At 39.0% G+C, this 23,587-nt stretch overlaps 2 protein-coding genes across 3 annotated transcripts; both read right to left on the bottom strand.

Annotated features, from left to right (window-relative positions):
- Positions 1-213: 213 nt before the first annotated feature.
- LOC113353048 (frataxin, mitochondrial-like) lies at positions 214-2,674 on the bottom strand. 2 transcript variants are annotated; one of them, XM_026596768.1, is made up of 6 exons: positions 2,585-2,674; positions 1,603-1,912; positions 1,412-1,484; positions 1,132-1,179; positions 946-1,040; positions 214-583 (listed from the first exon to the last, which is right to left on the bottom strand). In XM_026596768.1, exons 2-6 carry the CDS (start codon positions 1,830-1,832, stop codon positions 454-456), a joined length of 576 nt encoding a protein of 191 aa, XP_026452553.1. In that variant the 5' UTR covers positions 1,833-1,912; positions 2,585-2,674; the 3' UTR covers positions 214-453. The 2 variants fall into 2 exon arrangements, with proteins under 2 accessions (XP_026452553.1, XP_026452554.1); XM_026596769.1 differs by having other exon boundaries at positions 1,603-1,925; positions 2,585-2,661.
- A 3,748-nt stretch (positions 2,675-6,422) lies between these two features.
- Positions 6,423-9,657, bottom strand: LOC113347158 (40S ribosomal protein S3a-like). Its single transcript, XM_026590758.1, has 7 exons — positions 9,517-9,657; positions 9,375-9,422; positions 9,177-9,282; positions 7,884-8,021; positions 7,561-7,746; positions 6,929-7,129; positions 6,423-6,819 (listed from the first exon to the last, which is right to left on the bottom strand). The coding sequence occupies exons 1-7, from the start codon at positions 9,525-9,527 to the stop codon at positions 6,724-6,726; spliced, it is 786 nt and encodes a 261-aa protein (XP_026446543.1). The 5' UTR covers positions 9,528-9,657; the 3' UTR covers positions 6,423-6,723.
- Positions 9,658-23,587: the final 13,930 nt, after the last annotated feature.

The raw sequence follows: 23,587 nt of genomic DNA on the forward strand, positions 1-23,587 counted from the left end.
AATGACCGCATTATGAGTTTACAATTATATGATTTTGTAAGAAATAGGTAATTCCTTCAAGTATTATTGGTCTATATCATCTCTGTGGATCCATGGACAATGATTAGAGAATTTGCTAGAGGATCAGAATGGTTTTGTCAAGATCAGAGCAACTTGTGAACTAAATTAATCTTCATCAAATAGGACCGGGATAAAAGAGTTGCTATCCTTTAGAAAACACTTTCCACCTCCATTTATATTATTATAAGAAATCTGCTTCCATTGAAAAAGATAATACAGTTCTAAAGAACTCACTACAACCATCTTGCTTTTTCATGGTGGGTTGCTTTTACATGAAATATACACTTTTGAAGCTAAGCTGATAATATCAAGGTGCCAAGCACAAAAACTGCTAAAGTATAATAATGCGAGAGTAAAAACCGCCATAATGTTAGACCAAACTTGCAGAAAACCTTAAGAAAGACTAATGGGTTTACCACACAGTTGTTCCACTTCACTCTCCAAAAGCTGCAACAATTTTGCTTTAGTCCTCCTATAAACCCAAGCTTCACTACTCTTGTCCCAATCAAACCTCGATGGGCCACTGAAAGGAAAGAAAATAACAAAATGGATTACACAGCGTTGGGCACAACTTCTAGTCCTATAATTTCCCGCCTCAGGCTAGTCCTGAGAACAATAGATTTTCAAAATGGAATCTGGAAAGTTACAAGCAATGTGAAGGCTGGCATGAATGAGTTTCACGGTAAGATTAAAATGTGAACCATTAATGTGCTAAAAAAGAGCATGCAAAATCAAGACAACATAAGAAAACAAGCACTGAACGAGATCATCACATTTGCTGCAACTTCTAGATAGAAACAATTCAACTAATGAATCAGCATGACTATCTTTCCAGATTATTCCAAAAGAGCATTTCAAGTCTAAAAGATTGGACAAATCAAGTACCTCAGAGGAGAAGACATCCAAATCTGTCTATTTGGTGTTTGTTTGTTCATTACGTACGTGCCCAATCCACCAAGCTTTAAGGTTAAAACTTGGTTCTGTCATGTAGATACCCAACGTCACATCAAAACAAGATATACTACAGTTCAAAGGTATCAATTAAATCTTTAAAATACTCAATGTTCTTACCCCATAATCTACGTCAAAACCATCAAGTTCGACAGAATCGCCATATTCCTGTCATCAAGAAAACAGGCGACATTATTTTGTTAACAATAGTAGGTGGCCTTTTTATTCCAGACTCTAAAATGAGTGACATTATTTGCCAATTTTGTGGCGTTTACAAGCTAGCCTATGTGGAAAAAAACCATTTCAATACCAAAAAAAGAAAAGTTCCCGAAAATGGGTTCTTATGCAGCAAATCAAGAGATGGGGAAAGCAATTGAGTTTTAATTTATGGTGCAATTACCTCAAATTTCTCCTGAAGGTCATGAATAGTAGAATCAGCTAAAGTATGGAATTCATCCTCTCCGAGAAGAGACCTGTTAAAATCAATCATAAATGAAATTAAAATCAAGGGTGTCCAAAATCTATGACCCATTGAATTAACAAGCACAAGAATCACTAAACTAGTACAACTAACTGAAAGATTTTGCAGACCCATAATCTATAGGAGCCGGTCCTTGAGCTTCGTCAAGATTCAATCGACGAGAACAGAAAACCCTAGAAGAGATTGTTGAAGTCCAGCAAATGTTTTGTAGAGTTGCAGAAGGTTCATGGACATTTGCAGAGTAAGACGGATATAAGAGAGATGCGAGAGGATGAGCAAGGGCAGGTCTCACTGCTAGGATTTTCCTGGCTAAACACCCGGAAGAAGAAAAGTACGCCATCTTTTTGCTTTACTCTGATATGCTGCGGGGGACTTATTGGATGACCGTTGCCACAGTATAGGGCCGACGAAGAAACAAACCTAACAATGAGCACTGGGACATCAATGAACATGTTCCATGAATAAATAGTCGATTGTATAACAAGCTAAGATACTATGAATAGTTTCATATAAATAATATATATAACAATTCATATGCGTTATAGTAGTTTGATAAGAAGAATTTCGAAATACATAGGAAGAACACATTTACCATGGAATTTAGTCTATTCGAAACTACAGGATGAACCCAATTTGAAGACATTCACAGCAATTTGGCAAAGTTGATCCTCAAATGCGAATATCAATCGACTCAATTATAGTCACAAAGGAATGAAAAATAGACAACTGACAAGCAGTGAGAAGAGGACTAGCAATAAATTAAAACTTCCGTAAACTTCTAAGGATTCACACATAACAAGAAGTTCTTCAAGGCCTTTTATCAAACAGTGTTTGAGCATTGTGCATAAATGTCCAACTATTTTACATTCCTTCATATAAACTATCATCTAGACACAATATCTGTACATGAGTTCATTCATCAAAATAAAAATCTGATAATATCTATAAATAACTAAATATATACACATGATAATCTCCATATACGATAGTCATTCGTGGTATTATTTTTGCAAGGATGCATAACAAAGGGGAAACAGAGCAGATTTGGAAGAAAGTAAGAGTTTAACCAATAAAGAATTTAGACCGCCATACCTTCTTCCAGTTGATTCAATTTGAAATTTGTAAAGAAGGAGAAGAAATATATCTAGGTTTCTAGTAGGAACGAAATGTCTGTTTACAGGAAATTCTTATGTATTGTACACAGAGTTAAATCCTTGAGTCGGTTCCTGTAGGGTCGGGTTCAGAAACTGTACCCGATATCCGTCTCTCCCAAACCGCAACATATCCGAATGTGCTGAGGGCAAATTTGTGTTGGCTGAGGCGGCTATTGAGAAAATCAGAACAAGACTACAACTTGTAGTCTACAAGTACTTTACCTTTAGGTGGCATAAAATAGTTCGGAAAAAACGTATCCATTAATTGATACACTAGCAAAAATTTAGTTACAACACCTGTAATAAGCAACATCAGGCATTTAACTCTAATTAAAATATGAGATCTTCCGGCATGTTGTACTCTCTCCCAGCATCCGATCTGGAACCAATTAAAATATTAGCCAGAAAGTCAATAGAGAAGTTTAATTCTCTAAAAAAATGAGTATACTGAATGTCAGATAACAAGCTGCGGGGATATACTGATTTTGTTTTTTTTTTTGTTTTGAAGCATGCACTTTATTAAACAACTTAAAGGGCTAATACATGAGGATATGTAATATTCATAGGTTCATCAATTACATTTGGAATGATATTCCAAGAATCTAATAATGCAGAACGATGGAGCAGAGCGTGAACAACGGTCTTCGATTCAGAGTCGCATCCGGGGGAGATGTTGGAATCGAAGGTCGGAATGCCTTCATTCAATGCTTTCCACAAGAAAAGCAATACTTTTGATGGACACAACAAAGTCCATAAGAGCTGAGTTGATGGTAGGGGTGCTCGATGCGCTTGATTGATGGTGTTAGTTAGGCAATCGTGTCTATATGTTGAGGTGTATTGCCCGTACGATAACTGTCTATCTCCTTTTCTTTCGTCTTGATCCATTAGGTAGTGAATCCCGTAGAAGACATAGGTTACAACTGCTAATAATGCTTATAAACATACTAGAAAGCTAAACAGGCCTAAATAGAGTGCTTTATATAGATAGCACTTGCAAAAAGAAATAAAGAGCTTACAAGAAACACCTATTGCCAATCCCAGTAAAATAAGAGTTCAAATGAATTTGATAAATGAACCCCATCCCTTACGGACTGCAGAGCATCATCTTTAGCATTCAACATCAAAGTAGGCAAACCAATAGGACATTGGATATGGGTATTGATGGTTAAAAGATGGCAGGTACCCAATGACATTAACAGTATGATCCAGGATATGATTATAAAAGGATATTTCAAACCTTCCTATGAACTGAAGATAATTGAAGGTGTAAAACGATTGAGTCTGAACTGATTATGATTTGACTGCAACGTCACAACCCACTTAATTACACAGACCACAATCATCACTTCAGCAATATAATTCGTGGCAACACCAGTGCCGCCAGAAATTGTGCCTTAACACCTGACAATTTTGACCTCTTGTAATACCAAAGCCTGCATAACCAGGATTTTCAAACGGTGCATGTCACAACAAAAAAGCACATAACCCTGACTAGGAGCATACCAATGAATTTTGAACTCTTGCAATGATATGCCAAAGCCTGCACAACCAGGATTTTCAAGTGGTGCACCATTACAACAGAAATGCACATAACATTGACTAGGAGTAGGAGCAAACCGATGACATTCTTTAAAAGAAGTAAACTTCATGTTTTTGATGCCAAGCTTGAAGAAATTTAAGACTTGTAAATCATAATTCTGATTCTACCTTGTCCATTTCATTCTATAACCCCCCTCATACACCAGGTGAAGAATTCTTTTCTTCAAACCAACCTCACACGGCTTACCATTATTAAAAAGGACCGACTCTATTCCTTTGAGACCAGAGTTGTCTCATTGTAGCACAAGCTGCAACCTCCTTCACAGCTGGACTTCTTTGACCGGCAAACTTCAGAACATTATCAAAGGACTGGATTAAGAAACCCAAAGATATTACCCAGACAATTCCAGATTAGATGATTGAAATTGCAAAACCTAAGTGTGACATCCTGTTTGCAAATGCAGCATCTCGACAGTGTGCGATTGGGTCTGCAATATCTTTGAAGTGTCAAGGGTAGGTGAGTTTGGTGATTCTGGGAGAAAACTAGAAATGAAAGTCCAAGTCCTGCTATCGAGGAGCGCTTTGGTTTGCCTGTAAAATTCCATCATATTTTAAGATGCTATTTTGTCTTTACAGAATTAGAGATGAGAAAATGTCTGGGAATGTAAATGGGGAATGTCTTGCATTATACTGTATTCATTTCTGTGTCATTTCACTTTTTAGCTGGCCTTTATCAGAAAGAAATAAAAGGGTTAGGCTAAAATACCATAAACATTCATGGAGAAAACCAGAGTATCATTAATGAAGTTAAGACTTAAGACGATAATATTTCAATGGAGAAATCTCTTTAGTTGGTTTCACCGTTTGAAGTCAAAAAAAAGAAGTGATTCTAAAATACACCATTTTAATGTAATTAAGTGAAGGGAGAACACCCAAAACCAGACCACCAAATAATTGATCACCTGAATCTGAAACGCGTCCTATCAATTTTCTCACCAAGTGAAACTCGGTCTAACTCATCAATAACATCATCCAATGGGGTTCCAACCGTGTATCTCTTTGACTCTTCTCCCATAGCTTCCAATGATGCAAAGGTATTTACGTGAGCAATTGGTTCGACAACCACGAAATGATCGGTTGATGCCAAATCTTCTTCAAAATTCTTTTTTTCGTGTCATAACAATATAACACAGATCTAGCATACAAAAATATGATTTGCATTCTTTGTTAGTAAAATCGGACGAAAACTATATTCACGACAACCTACTGCGGCTTTGTAATCTATGTCAAACTCCATACACCAGGTCTCCTTCGAGTCTCTACTTTTCATCAAGGACCAGATTTCCATACGGCTTCCTAAATCCACGTAAAGACACAAATGCCTTCCCAGTGCTACAAGTCCATATCCATCTCCAGGCTTACGGTTTTGCATACAAGAATGGGCAGATAGCAAACGGAACTCCTCATTAGCCAAGTCAAAGGAAAAAACCTTGTGGTACGAAATCCAGAAAATAGCATCATTTGCATAGGTACCCTTACCGGCGCTTGACATCCCCAACAGATTATAGGGAACTTTACTTGTCTCTCTCCACCCACTACCACTCCCAAGTGTTTATACTTCAACGTTTCCTTCCATATAATGGTCGAGGTAATAGATTCTAACAGCCTTGTACTCATTGGTTGACCTAACATACCCAAATCCACATACCGTACGACAATCCATGTCAATAGATTCTTCCTTTATAATTAGTTCAGGAAGATGAACATATTCCTTGCTAAGAGGATTACAAATATATATGGGATCCATAACTGTATGGTGGTGTTCAAGTGCACAAACCAAACCGTTGCAGGAGCCAACTAAGTGGTCAGTTAAAGGATGCTTGTGCATAGGAGTATGATAGATCCTTTTCAGATTTTGATTGTAAATGTATTTCTCATCAGTATCTTGGATCTTTGCTCTCTTTTTTGGGTGATAGATTCCGGACTCAATCTCTTTTTTTTGTATCGGTTGTATTTATTGGGTTGAGGTACCCTCTTTACGTACCTCTTTTTCAATGAATCTTTTCCTCCATGGAACTGCTAACTTATGTATTCATCGGGCGTCAATGCGACAAGCAAAGAAGACACACAGCTCCACCTTTGCAGAAGCTATAATATCATTGCCATCGTTTCTACCATAGATATGAGCATAAGGGTTTTCAAAAAGCTCTCTATTGATGTGAGCAACTCAATAGTAGGGCAAATCAAACATGTAATGGTTCATGTTCTGTTTTTCAATTTCAAAATAATTAGTCTCTATATAGATATTAAACCAAATAGCTGCCCCAAACTACATTATCTAGATTAAGTTTCTCAAAGTGAAGGACAAAAACACTTACATAGGCACTTAAGCAAACAAAAAAATTTAAGCAGAAAAAGGTGGAGAAGATAAAACTAAACAGAGCGAAACCCTAAGATCCCAGCAGGCCTTGTCAGCGGTGTTTCCCAGCAGGCCTTCACACCCACATTCTGCATAATCGCCATGTCAGAAACAGAGCTCTAAGCTCCAACAACTTCAGTCTCAACTTCTGCTGGTGTTTCCTCAGCGGGTCTGTCAACCTTCACACCAACATCTTCTGCATAATCGCCATGAACCTTCAAAAGCAAAGACCAAAAAAATGTTAGCAAAACACATGTAAACTAGAACTACATTACGAACAAGACCAGTATACTAGCATATAAATGTGAATTGAGAAATACATACCTCCATTAGCTTTCCAAGATCAAACTTGGGAGCCTTCAAGATCTTCACTTTACGAATGAAAACATTTTGCAGGGGGTAGATGCCCGAAGTTGCCTTCTCAATCTCTTTTCCAATCAACTCAGGGATGAGTTTGGCAACCAACTCTTTCAAATCACAAGACGATGCTTGGTTAACCATGATCTCTACCATCTTACGTCGAATCTGGTGGATACAAAAAATAGTCAATAAGAGTCCAGAGGGTAAAACAAACTGCATGCACAAGGACTGGCACATTACGCAAGTCCATATGTTATACTACAACAAGTGCTAAATATTTACTTCAAAAAGACTTGAATAGAATAGAACTCTGTTAACATGACAACTAAAACAATTTTGTAGTTTCTACTGTCCAAGGACACATATCATGTTGGTGATGATACAAAATGAGGAACTGAAGTATGTCAAAATTGTTCCATAGAGACAGTGCAAAGAAAACACTTTTCTGTTAATTAAATTATGCGCGGAAATATGTGTCGATTAACATTTTTAGTACATGTGATATTTCCTCAGAAATATTATGGATGCACCGAAAGAAGAACAAGCAAGGGCTGATGAGTTCAGGGAAGAGGGTGAATTGAAGCCAAAACCCTTACCTGGCGGATTTGGCTTGATTGTGCATATGTGGTCCTCTTGACTTGATTTTTACGCCTCTGAGTGAAGCCAATACAGAACATCCTCAGAGTGAAGTTGTCTGTTGTCTTCACATCAACATGAGCCTCAATCAATGTCTGCCACTTACGGACAAGAGACCTTAATTTGTCTGTGGTGAAATCCATTCCCTGAAAACAAGCAAGAATTGCAATTCTTCACGTTACTTTCTTTCTTTCTTCTAATTTAAACTTTATTGATATGAGTTTACTCTATCGTTGTTCTTCTAACTTGAATTTTTTATGTAATATAAGTTTATAATGGTTACCCAAAAGTTGGTCAAAACATTCTTTCCTTGGACATCCTCCACTCTCAATCGCATCTTTCTGTAGGACTGATCCTCATCGTTCTGTAGATCAGCAAGACACACCTCAAACACTCTGTGCTTGAGCCCTTCAGAAGCAATCTGCAAAAATAAAATGCATAAGCAAAGATATACATAAAAAGATATTATACTTTGACACAAACATGCTGAAATTAATTAGGGCCCTGATTTAGACATCCTAAACATTGCATTGAATAAGGAGAACAACCCATGTGTCTAATGGCTCAGTTAAACGAAGATGGATCTCGAGACTTGTTAGAAATTTTTCAAGAAAAAAATACACTTAAACAATGAATGTCTACAGAATATGTTGACTTGTAATAATGACTTGTAATAACCAAAGAAGATCGATTCTCCACAGTTAAATAGGAGCGCTTACTAATCAAGTTACAGATTCTCCAACAACATATATTACTGATCAAGTTACAGATTCTCCAACATCATATATTACTGAAAAAACAATCATTTAAATAATCACATTGCATTTCTACAAAAAACTCAAATCAGGAAAACAGAGAAAAACATACATTTTTAACCCTCCCTATCATAAAAACTAAGAAAGCAAAACCCATACTAGAAAATATAGAAACATCAAGTGGCAGCTTGAGAAACACTCTCGTATGATATATCGATATATCAATGCTGATTCCTAAATAATAATAGTATTCACATACATTTTTAACCCTCCTTATCATCAAAACTATGAAAGCAAAACCCATACGAAAATATAGAAACATCAAGTGGCAGCTTGAGAAACACTCTCGTATGGTATATCAATGCTGATTCCTAAATAATAATAGTACTCACATACATTTTTAACCCTCCCTATCATAAAAACTAAGAAAGCAAAACCCATACTAGAAAATATAGAAACATCAAGTGGGAGCTTGAGAAACACTCTCTTATGATATATCAATGCTGATTCCTAAATAATCCTAAATAATAATAGTACTCAGCCAAGTAAACTGTTTACAATTGCCAGCAATTAAATTTCTCCTACAAAACCAATCCACAAAATAATCCTCAGCCCTAAAATAAAAAAAAAAAAAAAAAAATTAAATGGTAAAAACACCACAAAGAATATTGAAAATATTAGCTTTATAAACAATTTAGGTTCATGCCTAAACAAGATCAGTGATCTACCAACTGCATTAAGTAAACTGTCTACAACCCTTGATTTTAATCTAACAGCCGCAAACGATAACAAATCAAACCCAGAAGAAATAAACAACAAACCTTGGTTCCTTGAGTCTTAGAAACCAGAGTCTTTCCAGCATTTCTCACAGTGAACATAGATGGAGCCTTGATATCATACCAATCCTTCTTGGCAAAAGGATCAACACTGCGTTCAAAAAACAACATCAATACAAAGTTAATAGCAAAATCCAAACACAGATTCGCAAAGTTTCTTAGGTTTTCTCAAGATGCACTTACGTCTTCTTCTTTCCTCCCTTCTTCCCTTTGGAGATTCTCTTGTTCTTACTGTTAAATACATAGACAAAGAATCGATTAGTAGCAGTTAATAGAGAAACTCTGATGAATAGATCGAGAGAAGAACTGAAGATTTGTCACTTACCCGACCGCCATGGTTGTTGTTGTTGCTTGAAGATGAGGTGGTGCTGGTGAGAATAGAGGTTTCAAAGAGTGATATCAGATTTCACGCCTCTTTCTTAAGAATAAGAAAAACCCTAGGCAAACCCTAAAATATAAAGATCGAAGAAGTTACCATATTGTCTCAAAGAACTTGATTTAGGGCACTCGGTTTATTAGAAATACGAAAATGCCATTATTTGTTGCAACCCGCACTATTAGCGTGTTCACCTTACTTCCGGAGTGGGTGAATCTGCACCACCAGATATCGAGTGGAACAAAATGGCTTTGTTAGGGCAAAATCCCATGGTAATGTGGTTCCCTATGGACATCCAAAAACTCAATATTTATATGGGCTGATACAGGTCCTACTAAGGGCTATACCAATTAGCCGATCTAACGGTCAGGATCGTATAGGATCTTTTTGTCCTATATGAAATGATATCAGCCCCTAATAGGACTGGTATCAGTCCATATAAACCATGCAAAAACTTGATTATAGATAGTCTTAATATTTTAAAAAAATTTAGTAATTGGAAATGCCCCTATATGCAACAGGATGTAAACTATGCACTACACAAACCACTGAACATGGTATTTTAATTGTTTAATCCTTAGAATTTTTTTTATTTTTTATAAGCAAATAACAAACTCAAAAACTTATAGACTGCCACTTATATGTCTGTGGTCACTACATAAAATAGGCACAAGCCAGACCGGTGGAACTGACCATACCATGTGTGTAACATTAACCTTTGCCCAGTTAGCTAACCTATGAGCCACCCATTTGCAGATCGGTTGATATACACGAAGATAATCTAAATTTGGGAACTAGGTTTTTTATATCTTGATACACTAGTGAGTACGCAGGTCTCCCATGAAAGTCTTCTGGTTGATTTGCTTCAGTATGGCTTCAGCGTCGCTCTCGATAATGATGCAGTCCTGCTGTTTTTCCACAACAGATTTTAGGGCTTCTCTAATGGCGCAGACCTCTGATTCTTCTGCAGAAAAACAAACGAGGTAAGTAGCTTGAGCATGAATGAATTCACAATCCGAATCTCTGATAATAAATCCCAATCCTCCTTCTTGCGAATTTGGATTCCAAGCCCCATCAGTATTTATTTTATTCCAGTTCCCATCTGAAGCAATCCAAGGAGAGGAATTTTGAGAAGATGTAATTACAACTATTCTGTTTATAATTGATGGTTTATTTGTGTTAATCAACACTGAAATAGCTATAGCAAGAATTGTCGTAGGTTCTTCTATTTTTTTTATTATGGACTAACTCATTTCTGCTTTCCCAGATTGACCACATCATACAAGCAATTTTTGGGAATATGTCAACTCTAGCAGAATCATCTTTGTATGGGTAGAGCTGAAGCCAAAATCTAATCCACTGATGAGAGGTAAAGTTCAAAAAACTATTGTTTTGGATATTCAGCTTCATCCAAAATCTAGATAGTCTAGTACAAGTTACCAGGGAATGCATAATAGATTCACTTTTTAGTTTGCATCTAGGGCATATGAATTCGGAAATTTTAATCCGATTGTGTAGGATTTTCATTACTAGTAAAGCACCTTTCAGAACTTTCCAGACAAACAACTTTATTCTAGCCGGTAACTTATGTTTCCATAAGGTTAGCCAAAGGTCTGAATTAATCTTATCTCCATTAATACACAAGGCAGTATATGCCGATTTCGTACTGAAGTTCCCATCTTTCGATGGAACCCACACCCTTCTATCACTAAAGGGTTCAGTACTTAAAGGGATTTGTTCAATCTTGTCTTTTGAAGCTTGATCAAAAACAACACTTAGTTTTGTTGTATCCCAAGTTCTAGTTTCCTGAATTATCAAGTCTTTGACTTTAAGATTCGTACCCGGAATGAAATCGGTTCTTGGTGTGGCCCTCCCTTTTCCAAGGATCCAATTATCACACCAAGGATCGATAAAGTTTCCTTCTCTAACCACCCATGAGTTAAAAGGTTTTATCTTGCACCTGATACGGTGGAGACATTTCCACCCCCAAGAGGCGGTATTGGGACAATTGGCATTTAATACATCCATCTTAGGATAATATTTTTCTTTCAGTACTTGTGCTAGAAGTGAGTCAGGGTTTTCAACTAGTCTCCAGACACTTCTTGATAGCATTGCAAGGTTATTCTTTTCGATTTTTCTAAATCCCAAACCCCCTTCTTCTAGTGGCTTGCAGATGTTATCCAAAGCAAGGTAATGGAGCTTTCTCTTGCTAGTATTGGGATCTTCTCCCCACTGGTGTGAAAATGGGGAGCACACAAAACACTTGCAAGTATACAAGGTCAAGATTTATAATATAGTGATGAGTGGGGGTTTGTCCACAGGGAGAGGAGCATACAAGAAGTCTTCCTAGCTAAAGTGTGTAGTGAGCTAAGGGCAGTGAAGGGTGACAGTGACAAGTTTCTAGTGTAGAAGTGAAACAAAGGCAGCAGCCTAAGGCAAGGGTATTGGGCAATAGTGACTGACAAAGAGAAAAGTGCAGAATTGTGTGAAGTAACTAAGGCAATTGAATCCACCTTGTGCCCTAATCAAGCAATGCAATCTAGGTTTAGTTGGAGTTCCTAAGCATACATCTAGAATGAGATGAAAATCAGCTTGCTCACTGATATGCCCCTAGAATTGATTGTCTTTTGACAGCACAATCAATCACAGGCATGCCAGAGCACTGAGTACTTCTCATTGCTCAAGCAAACAGGCAATAAGAACACTATCCTAACCATGCATCATCCAACAGTGCACTAGGCTTCATCAGAGCCTTAGTTGCAGTGAATTAGCTCATGCTAGACATGAGTATAACTAAAGCATTCATACAACAAACTGAATTCAAATGCAACAGATAAACAGGATACACACATACACACTATCAACTGTTCCTAAGACAGAAATTGAAAAAAATGAGAATTGATTCAATAATTTGTTCACTGGCTAGCCCAGAGATAGTTTATAACACAACCCAACAGTACATATTTATACCCACAGATTAAAATTAGGGTTCTTCCCCCTTTTCCCAAAAATCAGAAATTAGGGTTACCTAATTTGTTGAAAATTGAGCCTTGAAATCGAGCACCCATGCTTTGAATCGTCCTTATGCTCCCTCCTGAATCTTCTGCTACCATTAATTTCCCTAAATCGAGATGTTTTATCAACCTCACCTAGGACAGTTGGTGAGAGAGGATAAAACAGCTAGGTTTAGGGGGATTGTTTGGGGGTTTGTTCTGTCGGGTGATGGTGGAGGTTATGGTGATGGTTGAATGATTTGGGGAAAGGATGGTGGAGTGATTTGGGGGAGAAGATGGTGGAGTGATTTGGGGGAAGGGTCACTGTTGCAGGAGAGGGGAAGAAGATGGATTCGATGGATTTGGGAGAAGGGTGTGTTTGGATAATGGGTGTAGGGTTCGGGTACTAGGGTGTTGAGCAGGTGTAGAGGATTTTGATGTTTCGCGAAGCTGGACCGATGGATGGGAAGATGGTAGGTGGATCTGACGGCGATGCGGAGGCAGGCGATGAGCGACCGTCGGATGAAGAGATACACGAAACGAACGGTACTTGATGGAGTTAGGTACTGTAGTGTAAGGCGGAGATATCAAACTTCGATGCACAGCAAGGGAGCGACCGTCGGATGCTTCTGAGAACTGATCTGACGGCTGAAGACGCAAGCGGGTATGGATTTGGGTTTTAGGCTTTTGGGTATAGAATATGGGTTTGGGAAATGAGTTTGGGCTTGGAAAACCTTGAGCCCACTTCTTCTTTAAGAACAACTTTCTTCTTCTTGAGCCCACTTCCAGCTTTTTGGACGTGCGCTCCATTCTTTGCGGCTTCCTTGCGTAATTCCTCCCGGCTTTTCACTACTTTTCTGCTCTATTCCGCTCCGCAATTCATCCAGACTTTATTTATTACCTAAAAATGCAAAATTAATTAATAAAAATATTTATTCTTGAAAACAATGAAAATACAGAATATGGGATAAAATGTAGAATTAATGCACAAAAGATGAGTTAAATGCCAACAAAAAGGGATAAATATATACATTATTTGGCACTCATCAAATACCCCCAAACCTGAATTTTACTTGTCCTCAAGTAAAACAAAACTAAGGAAATCCTAACTATACCACTGTCGCTGGTCTCTCGAATGCATTTAGCGTATGCACTAAGCCTTTTAAACCACTAAGTGTCCCTAGTGGACGAGTTGAAGTCTCGTGAAGGTTTGCTTAGAACGTACCTACAAAGTTCTAGGTCAAAATATAAGCTCAGATTCCATCAAATGTGACATGTGCAAAACAGTTTAAGCTCACAGCAAAATGGAGATGTCAATCTAGCTATCGAAGGCACAATCCTAGCACTGATAACAAAAAAAAGACATGTGATAAGAGAGTGTAAAGTGTATCTACACATGTGTAAAGAAAGATCTGAAGTTATGACTACTAATCACCAAGAGATAGTTTCTCAGGCTAAGAACAAGGTCGAAATCTAGCTAGCTGTCCGGACTTTACGAGAATTGTGAATGAGTTGGAGGTATTTCACAATTACTCGCGTTGTACATCAATGGCATACACCCTCCTTGCTTATTACAATAAAACACAAAAGATGACTCTTTACATGACTCTTATTTACATTGACTACTCTCTTTTATTTTTGGAACAAGAGATGATGGAATTGATAAATACTTGATTGATTTGTATTTTTCTGATTTTTTTTTTTTTTTTTTCTGAATATATCATCGTTTTTTTTTTTTTTTTTTTTTGAATAAACACTTTTGATACATATACAAAAGGAAACAAAAGATTACATGACACTTTGCAAGAGGTAGCCCTTTTTGATGCACCCAGTTAAATTCGATGGTTGTCTTTCTTAATGTAACCTCCACCTTCTATCCCAACCAACCAAAGAACAAGCTAGTCAAGTTTCGTTCAGTATTCTAAAGTGATTGGCAATCGTAACTTCCTATCAAACACCTTGAAGATCGAGGCCATACATGTATTGGTAGATCGTGCGCGTGCAAATTTCTTATCACTATGTGAATTGTGCTAGAATCAGGGTGCCTAAATATCTAGACTAAGACTCCTAATAAAAATACATATTTGCACAAGAGTCAACATTTCAAGGTAAATGAGCTCCATTTTTTATTTTATTTTTTTTTTTTTATTTTGATTTTTTCAATTTTTTTTTGGAATTTTTCAATTTTTTCAAAAGAAGAAGGAGTTCGTTTTCAATTAGCAATTATCATGGTATCTACTCTATACCCCCAAACCTAAACTAAACATTGTCCTCAATGTTTCAAAATATGGAAAGAATTATAAAACAATATATGAAGAGGAACATGCTGAGTAGAGTAAAAGGAGAGAGAATACCCGATTGTACGGCGGCAGCTCGATTAAAACTCCGTTATTCAAGGCAAAAATCCATCATATTAGGAGTCACAATGGATGAGCACAAAATATATACAAAAGGAAATTTAACTAACACATTATCTACAAGAAAATTTGGTTTTTAATGGGATTGGACTTTTTGGAAAAAATTTGGTTTTGTTGGGAAACATTTGGTTTTGATGGGAAAACGAAAAATTTTGGTTTTTAGGGAAAGATTTGGAAAACTTTTTGGTTATTTAGGGAAAGAGTGGACCAGTTTAGTCCACATAGACTGGGTCCTCCAGGTTGGTTGTTTCAATGTCGGGTGGAAATGGCTCAAGGAATGGCTTTAATCTCTGCCCGTTGACTTTGAAAACGTTCTTGTTGGAGACATCCTCCAGCTCTACAGCTCCATGAGGAAAAACTGTGCGTACTAGGTACGGACCCTTCCATCTGGAACGCAGTTTTCCTGGAAAAAGATGTAATCGGGAGTCATACAGCAAGACTTTCTGACCAGGAGTGAAGGATTTGCGTAGAATACGCTTGTCATGAAACATCTTCATCTTCTGCTTGTACAGCTTGGCACTGTCATAAGCCTCATTTCTCAATTCTTCCAACTCGTTGAGTTGAAGTTTCCTTTGAATTCCAGCTTCGTCCAGAGAGAAGTTCAGCTCTTTGATTGCCCAGTAGGCACGATGTTCTAATTCCACAGGTAGATGGCACGGCTTTCCATACACTAGACGATAGGGGGACATGCCAATTGGTGTCTTATAAGCTGTTCTATAGGCCCACAAAGCATCATTCAATCTCAATGACCAATCTTTCCTGGACGGGTTGACCGTCTTCTCCAGAATGTGCTTAATTTCCCTATTAGACACTTCCACTTGTCCACTAGTCTGAGGGTGGTACGGAGTAGCAACCTTGTGAGTTATGCCATACTTGCGTACTAAAGACTCAAAGTACTTGTTACGAAAATGTGAACCGCCGTCACTGATGATAGCTCTAGGGGTACCAAAACGTGCAAATATGTTCTCCTTTAGAAATGAAAGTACCACCTTGTGGTCATTTGTTCTGGTTGCTATGGCTTCTACCCACTTAGAAACGTAATCAACTGCGACTAGGATGTACAACTTGCTGTCAGACATGGGAAATGGACCCATGAAGTCTATCCCCCAAACATCAAAAATCTCCACAATCAAAATGGGGTTCAATGGCATCATGTTTCTCCTCGAAATGCTTCCTAGCTTTTGACAGCGTTCACAAGCAACACAATAATCATGGCAATCCTTGAACAATGATGGCCAATAGAATCCACACTGCAAGATCTTTGCAGCGGTTTTCTTGGCACTGAAATGGCCTCCACATGCTTGGTCATGACAGAAAGATATCACATCTTTCTGTTCAGTGTTGGGGACACATCTCCTAATGATTTGGTCTGGCAGTACTTAAACAAATATGGGTCATCCCAAAGGAAATGTTTAACTTCAGCCAGAATTTAGAGCGGTCTTGTCTCGACCAACGTGAGGGCATCCTACCTGTAGCGAGGTAGTTAAATATCAGCAAACCAAGGAAGGTTGTCTAGACATCATGTTCATCTGGGAATGATTCTCTAATCAGCTCAGATTCATCAATAGACTCTAAAGTTAATCTAGACAAATGATCAGCAACCACATTCTCACAACCTTTCTTATCACGGATTTCGAGATCGAATTCCTGTAATAAGAGTATCCATCGAATAAGGCGAGCTTTAGCATCCTTCTTGGAAAGAAGATACTTCAAAGCCGCATGGTCTGTGTATATGATGATCTTAGACCCTATCAGATAAGATCTAAACTTGTCTAATGCGAAAACGACGGCAAGCAATTCCTTCTCGGTAGTTGAATAATTGAGTTGGGCATCATTAAGGGTTTTGCTAGCATAGTATATCACATATGGTAGTCTATCAACTCGCTGTCCTAAAACAGCACCAACAGCATAATCAGAGGCATCACACATAAGTTCGAACGGAAGCTTCCAATCGGGTGGTCGGACTATAGGAGCGCGGTGGGAGAGTTTTAATTCCTCCCCCTTCACACAAGCAGCATCGAAATTGAAGGCAACATCTTTGGAGAGGACTGCACAGAGGTCTGGAGATTTTGCTGAAATCTTTGATGAATCCGGTAAAAACCAGCATGACCTAAAATGATCTGATCTCCTTCACAGAGGGTTGGGTAGATGTTGAATGAGGTCAACTTTAGCTTTATCCACTTCAATTCCTTTTTCGATGATGTGTCCTAGAACTATCCTGAATTCACCATAAAATGGCATTTTTCCCAATTTAGAACAAGGTTCTTTTCTTTACATCTGGATATCAAGGGCAGATGCTTCAAACATTCGTCAAACGAGGAACCAAAAACAGAGAAATCATCCATAAAGATCTCGAGAAAACTATCTATCATGTCAAAAAATGCTCATCATGCAACGCTGAAAAGTAGCAGGTGCATTACACAACCCGAAGGGCATACGTCTATAAGCAAACGTCCCAAATGGACACGTGAATGTAGTTTTTTCCTGATCTTCGGAGCAATGTGAATTTGGTTATAACCGGAAAAGCCATCTAGAAAACAGTAGTGACTGTGTCCAGACACACGTTCTAGCATTTGGTCAATGAAAGGGAGCGGGAAGTGATCCTTCCTTGTTACTGTGTTCAACTTCCTGTAGTCGATGCATACTCGCCATCCTGTGGTTGTACGAGTAGGGACTAATTCATTCTTGTCGTTCTGAACTACAGTAATGCCTGACTTCTTAGGCACAACTTGAATGGGACTAACCCATTTGCTATCGGGAATTGGGTATATGATACCCGCATCAAGTAGTTTCAGGATCTCTCCTTTGACTACATCTCTCATGTTAGGATTAAGTCTCCTTTGCATTTCCCTCGATGGTTTGGCATTCTCTTCAAGGTTAATGTGGTGCATGCAAATGGTGGGACTAATTCCTTTGAGATCTGAGATGGTCCATCCTAAGGCCTCTTTGTGTTCCTTAAGTACTTCTAAAAGCTTACTTTCCTGTTCCGTGTCTAAACATGATGAAATAATGACAGGTAAAGTATCAGAAGAACCTAGGAATGCGTACTTCAACGTACTAGGCAATGTTTTCAATTCAAGCTTGGGTGGCTCAACAATGGATGGAATAAGCTTGGAATCAGAGAGTAAGGGTGGTTCCACTTCATATTTCCTTTCAGTGACGTCCATTTGAGGTACAGATTCGAGCAGAGATAGGACGTCACTACAGTATGCATCATCATAGGAATCAGGGTTAAAGTTCTCCATACATGCTTGAAAGGGGTCGACGGATAGAATGTTAGTCAACGAATCTTGCATTAATCCTTCAATCATATTAACTTCATGCACATCATCATCATCAAGATTCACAGGTTGTTGACTAATATCGAACACATTCAATTCTACCGTCATGTTACCAAAAGACAGTTTAACACTCCATTCCGACAATTAATGATCGCGTTGGACGTAGCCAAGAAAGGACGTCCTAAGATGACAGGAATGTGACAGTCTGGGTTTTGTACAGGTTGAGTGTCTAAGACAATGAAGTCTACGGGAAAATAGAATTTGTCAACCTTGATCAAAATCTTCGACCACTCCACGAGGAATCTTGACAGATCGGTCTGCCAGTTGTAGAGTGATAGATGTTGGTTTCAACTCCCCAAGACCTAACTGCTCATAAACAGAATATGGCAGTAGGTTAACACTTGCACCTAGGTCTAATAACGCTTTATTGACCGTGTGTTCTCCTATAGTGCAAGAAATTGTTGGACATCCTGGATCCCTAAACTTGGGTGGAGTTTTGTTCAGAATGATGGAACTCACCTGCTCAGCTAAGAAAGCACGTTTTTGCACATTGAGCTTGCGCTTTTGAGTACACAAGTCTTTGAGGAATTTGGCATAAGCAGGGATTTGCTTGATTGCTTCAAGAAAAGGAATGTTGATGTTGACTCTCTTGAACAGATCTAACATCTCATTGTAATGGGTACTTTTCTGTTGATAGATCAATCTTTGAGGAAATGGGGCAACAGGAGAATGAGTTGGCAAAGGGACATTCACAGCAGTAGAATTGTCAGATTTTCCAACTTGCTCAGTTCTTTGGTTTTCTGGGGTTGTGGAGACAGCGTGGAATTTGTATCAGATTCATTAGGTTCGCCCACGTTGTTCTCGATGACTTTACCACTTCGGAGGGTGGTAATGGCATGGATTTGATCGGGTGAGGTTTCAGTGCAGGATGTTGTGCCTGTTTGAAATATCCTCTTTGGATTTTGTTGGGGTTGGCTCGGAAGTTTACCCTTTTCTCTCTCACATTTGATCCATCTTTTGATCTAGATTTTTCTGACTTTGCATCAAACTCTGGAACATTTCCTCTAGGGTGGATAATCTCTTGTCGGTATTGTGTTGAGGATATGATTGTTGTTGAGAGTTTGATTGTTGTTGAGGGTTTCTCGGGTGTTGATAACCTTGATTGTTCTGATATCCCTGATTGTTTTGATAGCTCTGATTGGGTTGAGATGGTCCTCCTTGAGTGGGTCCTTTTGACCATGAAAAGTTAGGGTGGTTTCTCCATCCTGGATTGTAGGTCTGTGAATAAGGGTTATGCTCTGGTTTTTGAAACATGGCATGTGCCTGTTCAAGCCTAGACTCCTGGACTGCAAGCAAATCTGGACAATTTTGGAATTGATGGTTGGGGTCGTTACAAGCAGCACAAACAGACGAAGCGACATGTTCTCGGAGAGTAGTGGTGGAAGGTTTTGAATTTTTATGTAGTTCTAACTCTTCTAATCTCCTAACTATTGATGCCATGTTTGCTCTCCCTCAAAATCCGCTTCAATCCTAAAAGCCTTTGCTTCGGATGTAGTCTTTCTGGTTTCACGGATGGATTCCCACTGTTGCGTCTTTTCAGCTACTTCAATCAAGAAGTCCCAAGACGCGTCAGCAGTTTTATCTACGAATAGACCATTACACACACTCAACCGTTGTTCGGGTGGACACATCTAGACCTTCATACAAAATTTGCACAAGTCTCCATTTTTCAAAACCATGATGGGGACATTGGAGCAATAATTCATTGAATCTCTCCAGGTATCTAGCTAAGGTCTCACCTTCTAATTGCACAAAGCTATTCAGACTTTGACGAATTGTCGCAGTCTTGTGGTTCGGGAAAAACTTTTTGAAAAACTCCTTTATGAGGTCATCCCATGTCATGATGGATTGAGGCTGTAAAGCATAGAGCCAGGCCTTTGCCTTATCTTTCAGGGAGAAAGGAAAAAGCCTTAACTTCAGGGTTTCGTCGGTCATTTGAGTGAAACGCAGAGTTCCACAAATTTCCTCGAATTCTCTCACGTGGTGGTACGGGTTTTCATTCTCAACACCTCTAAAAATAGGAAGCATCTGTATTGTGCTTGATTTCAGCTCATAATGGCCATTAGCCTCGGGTAGCACAATACAAGAAGGTTGACTGGCTCTAGTTGGGTACATATAATCCTTGAGGGTACGGGGTTCTCCCATTGTTTCAGATTGGTCCGGTGTGTTTTCCTCAGAAGTTGTGGGTATGTCAATTGGGTCTATTTGATTTACTCTAACTAGTCTATTTGATTGGTCTCTAAAGGTTACAATCATATCCCACTCATGAAATAACAAGCCCACAGATAAGGAAGAAAACAGGGCCCATAAGGATTTGGTTTTGAAAGGGTTAAGTGGAATTTTTTTAAGGAGTGGAATTTTGGTTTTAATAAGGGATTTTGTTTTTGGTCTAAAATTGGGCTTTGGAAGAGTTTTTGAACTAAACCTAGCATAAATTAGCACAACCCATAAAAGAAAATAAAAACAATAATGATAATTACAAGCCCATAAAAGAAAATAAAAGAAAATAAAAGAAAAAGAAAATACAAAAAATAAAAATGAAAATAATTATTACAATCCCAAATTAAAAAATAAATTAATTATTACATACCCAAATTGAATATTTAATGAGGCCCAAGTGGGTTACTCATGGTTTTAGGCTTACTTGGTTAAGGAGGGAAGCCCAGTTAGGCTTTTGTTCCCTTTTAGTTGCACAGCCCAGTTGGGCTTTAGGATCGTCCTACACAGCTCTCGCTCAAGCCCAGCAGCAACAGGTGGAGCAGAGCCCAGCAGCAGCAGCAACGAAGCCCAGCTCACAGAAGACCACGAGCCCAGCAACAAAAGGAGGCAGAGCCCAGCAGCACTTGGTGAAGCCCAATTCAGAAAAGTACAAGCCCACTAGAAGAAGGCAGAGCCCAGCAGCTTCACTTCAGTTGGCAGCCCAGCAGCTTCACTTGGCAGCAGCAGTTGCTTTGGTTCACCAGCAGTAGCAACAGCAACAGCAGCAGCAGACTTTGGCTTGGCAGCAACAGCACAGCACAGCTTGGCAGAGAAGGCACCAGCAGCAACAGCAACAGCACCAGCAGCAGCAGGCTTTGCAGCAGGCTTGGCAGCAACAACAAATAATGCACAGCTCCAGCAGCAGTTAGCAAGTGAACAAGATAGCAATGAACACACACAACTATGCAAGCACAACAAGGCCACAACAGCTATGAAAACTTCAAAAATATGGCAGCCAGCTCCCCGGCAGCGGCGCCAAAAACTTGGTGTGAAAATGGGGAGCACACAAAACACTTGCAAGTATACAAGGTCAAGATTTATAATATAGTGATGAGTGGGGGTTTGTCCACAGGGAGAGGAGCATACAAGAAGTCTTCCTAGCTAAAGTGTGTAGTGAGCTAAGGGCAGTGAAGGGTGACAGTGACAAGTTTCTAGAGTAGAAGTGAAACAAAGGCAGCAGCCTAAGGCAAGGGTATTGGGCAATAGTGACTGACAAAGAGAAAAGTGCAGAATTGTGTGAAGTAACTAAGGCAATTGAATCCACCTTGTGCCCTAATCAAGCAATGCAATCTAGGTTTAATTGGAGTTCCTAAGCATACATCTAGAATGAGATGAAAATCAGCTTGCTCACTGATATGCCCCTAGAATTGATTGTCTTTTGACAGCACAATCAATCACAGGCATGCCAGAGCACTGAGTACTTCTCATTGCTCAAGCAAACAGGCAATAAGAACACTATCCTAACCATGCATCATCCAACAGTGCACTAGGCTTCATCAGAGCCTTAGTTGCAGTGAATTAGCTCATGCTAGACATGAGTATAACTAAAGCATTCAACAACAAACTGAATTCAAATGCAACAGATAAACAGGATACACACATCCACACTATCAACTGTTGCTAAGACAGAAATTGAAAAAAATGAGAAATTGATTCAATAATTTGTTCACTGGCTAGCCCAGAGATAGTTTATACACAACCCAACGGTACATATTTATACCCACAGATTAAAATTAGGGTTCTTCCCCTTTTCCCAAAAATCAGAAATTAGGGTTACCTAATTTGTTGAAAATTGAGCCTTGAAATCGAGCACCCATGCTTTGAATCGTCCTTATGCTCCCTCCTGAATCTTCTGCTACCATTAATTTCCCTAAATCGAGATGTTTTATCAACCTCACCTAGGACAGTTGGTGAGAGAGGATAAAACAGCTAGGTTTAGGGGGATTGTTTGGGGGTTTGTTCTGTCGGGTGATGGTGGAGGTTATGGTGATGGTTGAATGATTTGGGGAAAGGATGGTGGAGTGATTTGGGGGAGAAGATGGTGGAGTGATTTGGGGGAAGGGTCACTGTTGCAGGAGAGGGGAAGAAGATGGATTCGATGGATTTGGGAGAAGGGTGTGTTTGGCTAATGGGTGTAGGGTTCGGGTACTAGGGTGTTGAGCAGTGTGTAGAGGATTTTGATGTTTCGCGAAGCTGGACCGATGGATGGGAAGATGGTAGGTGGATCTGACGGCGATGCGGAGGCAGGCGATGAGCGACCGTCGGATGAAGAGATACAACGAAACGAACGGTACTTGATGGAGTTAGGTACTGTAGTGTAAGGCGGAGATATCAAACTTCGATGCACAGCAAGGGAGCGACCGTCGGATGCTTCTGAGAACTGATCTGACGGCTGAAGACGCAAGCGGGTATGGATTTGGGTTTTAGGCTTTTGGGTATAGAATATGGGTTTGGGAAATGAGTTGGGCTTGGAAAACCTTGAGCCCACTTCTTCTTTAAGAACAACTTTCTTCTTCTTGAGCCCACTTCCAGCTTTTTGGACGTGCGCTCCATTCTTTGCGGCTTCCTTGCGTAATTCTCCCGGCTTTTCACTACTTTTCTGCTCTATTCCGCTCCGCAATTCATCCAGACTTTATTTATTACCTAAAAATGCAAATTAATTAATAAAAATATTTATTCTTGAAAACAATGAAAATACAGAATATGGGATAAAATGTAGAATTAATGCACAAAAGATGAGTTAAATGCCACAAAAAGGGATAAATATATACATTATTTGGCACTCATCAAATACCCCCAAACCTGAATTTTACTTGTCCTCAAGTAAAACAAAACTAAGGAAATCCTAACTATACCACTGTCGCTGGTCTCTCGAATGCATTTAGCGTATGCACTAAGCCTTTTAAACCACTAAGTGTCCCTAGTGGACGAGTTGAAGTCTCGTGAAGGTTTGCTTAGAACGTACCTACAAAGTTCTAGGTCAAAATATAAGCTCAGATTCCATCAAATG

Source organism: Papaver somniferum, chromosome 2 (assembly GCF_003573695.1).
Source record: "Papaver somniferum cultivar HN1 chromosome 2, ASM357369v1, whole genome shotgun sequence".
Taxonomy (NCBI): domain Eukaryota; kingdom Viridiplantae; phylum Streptophyta; class Magnoliopsida; order Ranunculales; family Papaveraceae; genus Papaver; species Papaver somniferum.

Excerpts from the sequence above, each read along its gene's own strand:
- LOC113353048 (XM_026596768.1), bottom strand. The coding sequence starts at position 1,832 with ATGGCGTACTTTTCTTCTTCCGGGTGTTTAGCCAGGAAAATCCTAGCA. Across the intron at positions 1,485-1,602 it reads CCGGCTCCTATAGATTATGG|GTCTCTTCTCGGAGAGGATG; the intron begins GTCTGCAAAATC and ends TGATTTTAACAG. Across the intron at positions 1,180-1,411 it reads ACCTTCAGGAGAAATTTGAG|GAATATGGCGATTCTGTCGA; the intron begins GTAATTGCACCA and ends TCTTGATGACAG.
- LOC113347158 (XM_026590758.1), bottom strand. Across the intron at positions 8,022-9,176 it reads CTAAGACTCAAGGAACCAAG|ATTGCTTCTGAAGGGCTCAA; the intron begins GTTTGTTGTTTA and ends TTATTTTTGCAG. Across the intron at positions 6,820-6,928 it reads ATCTTGGAAAGCTAATGGAG|GTTCATGGCGATTATGCAGA; the intron begins GTATGTATTTCT and ends TTGCTTTTGAAG.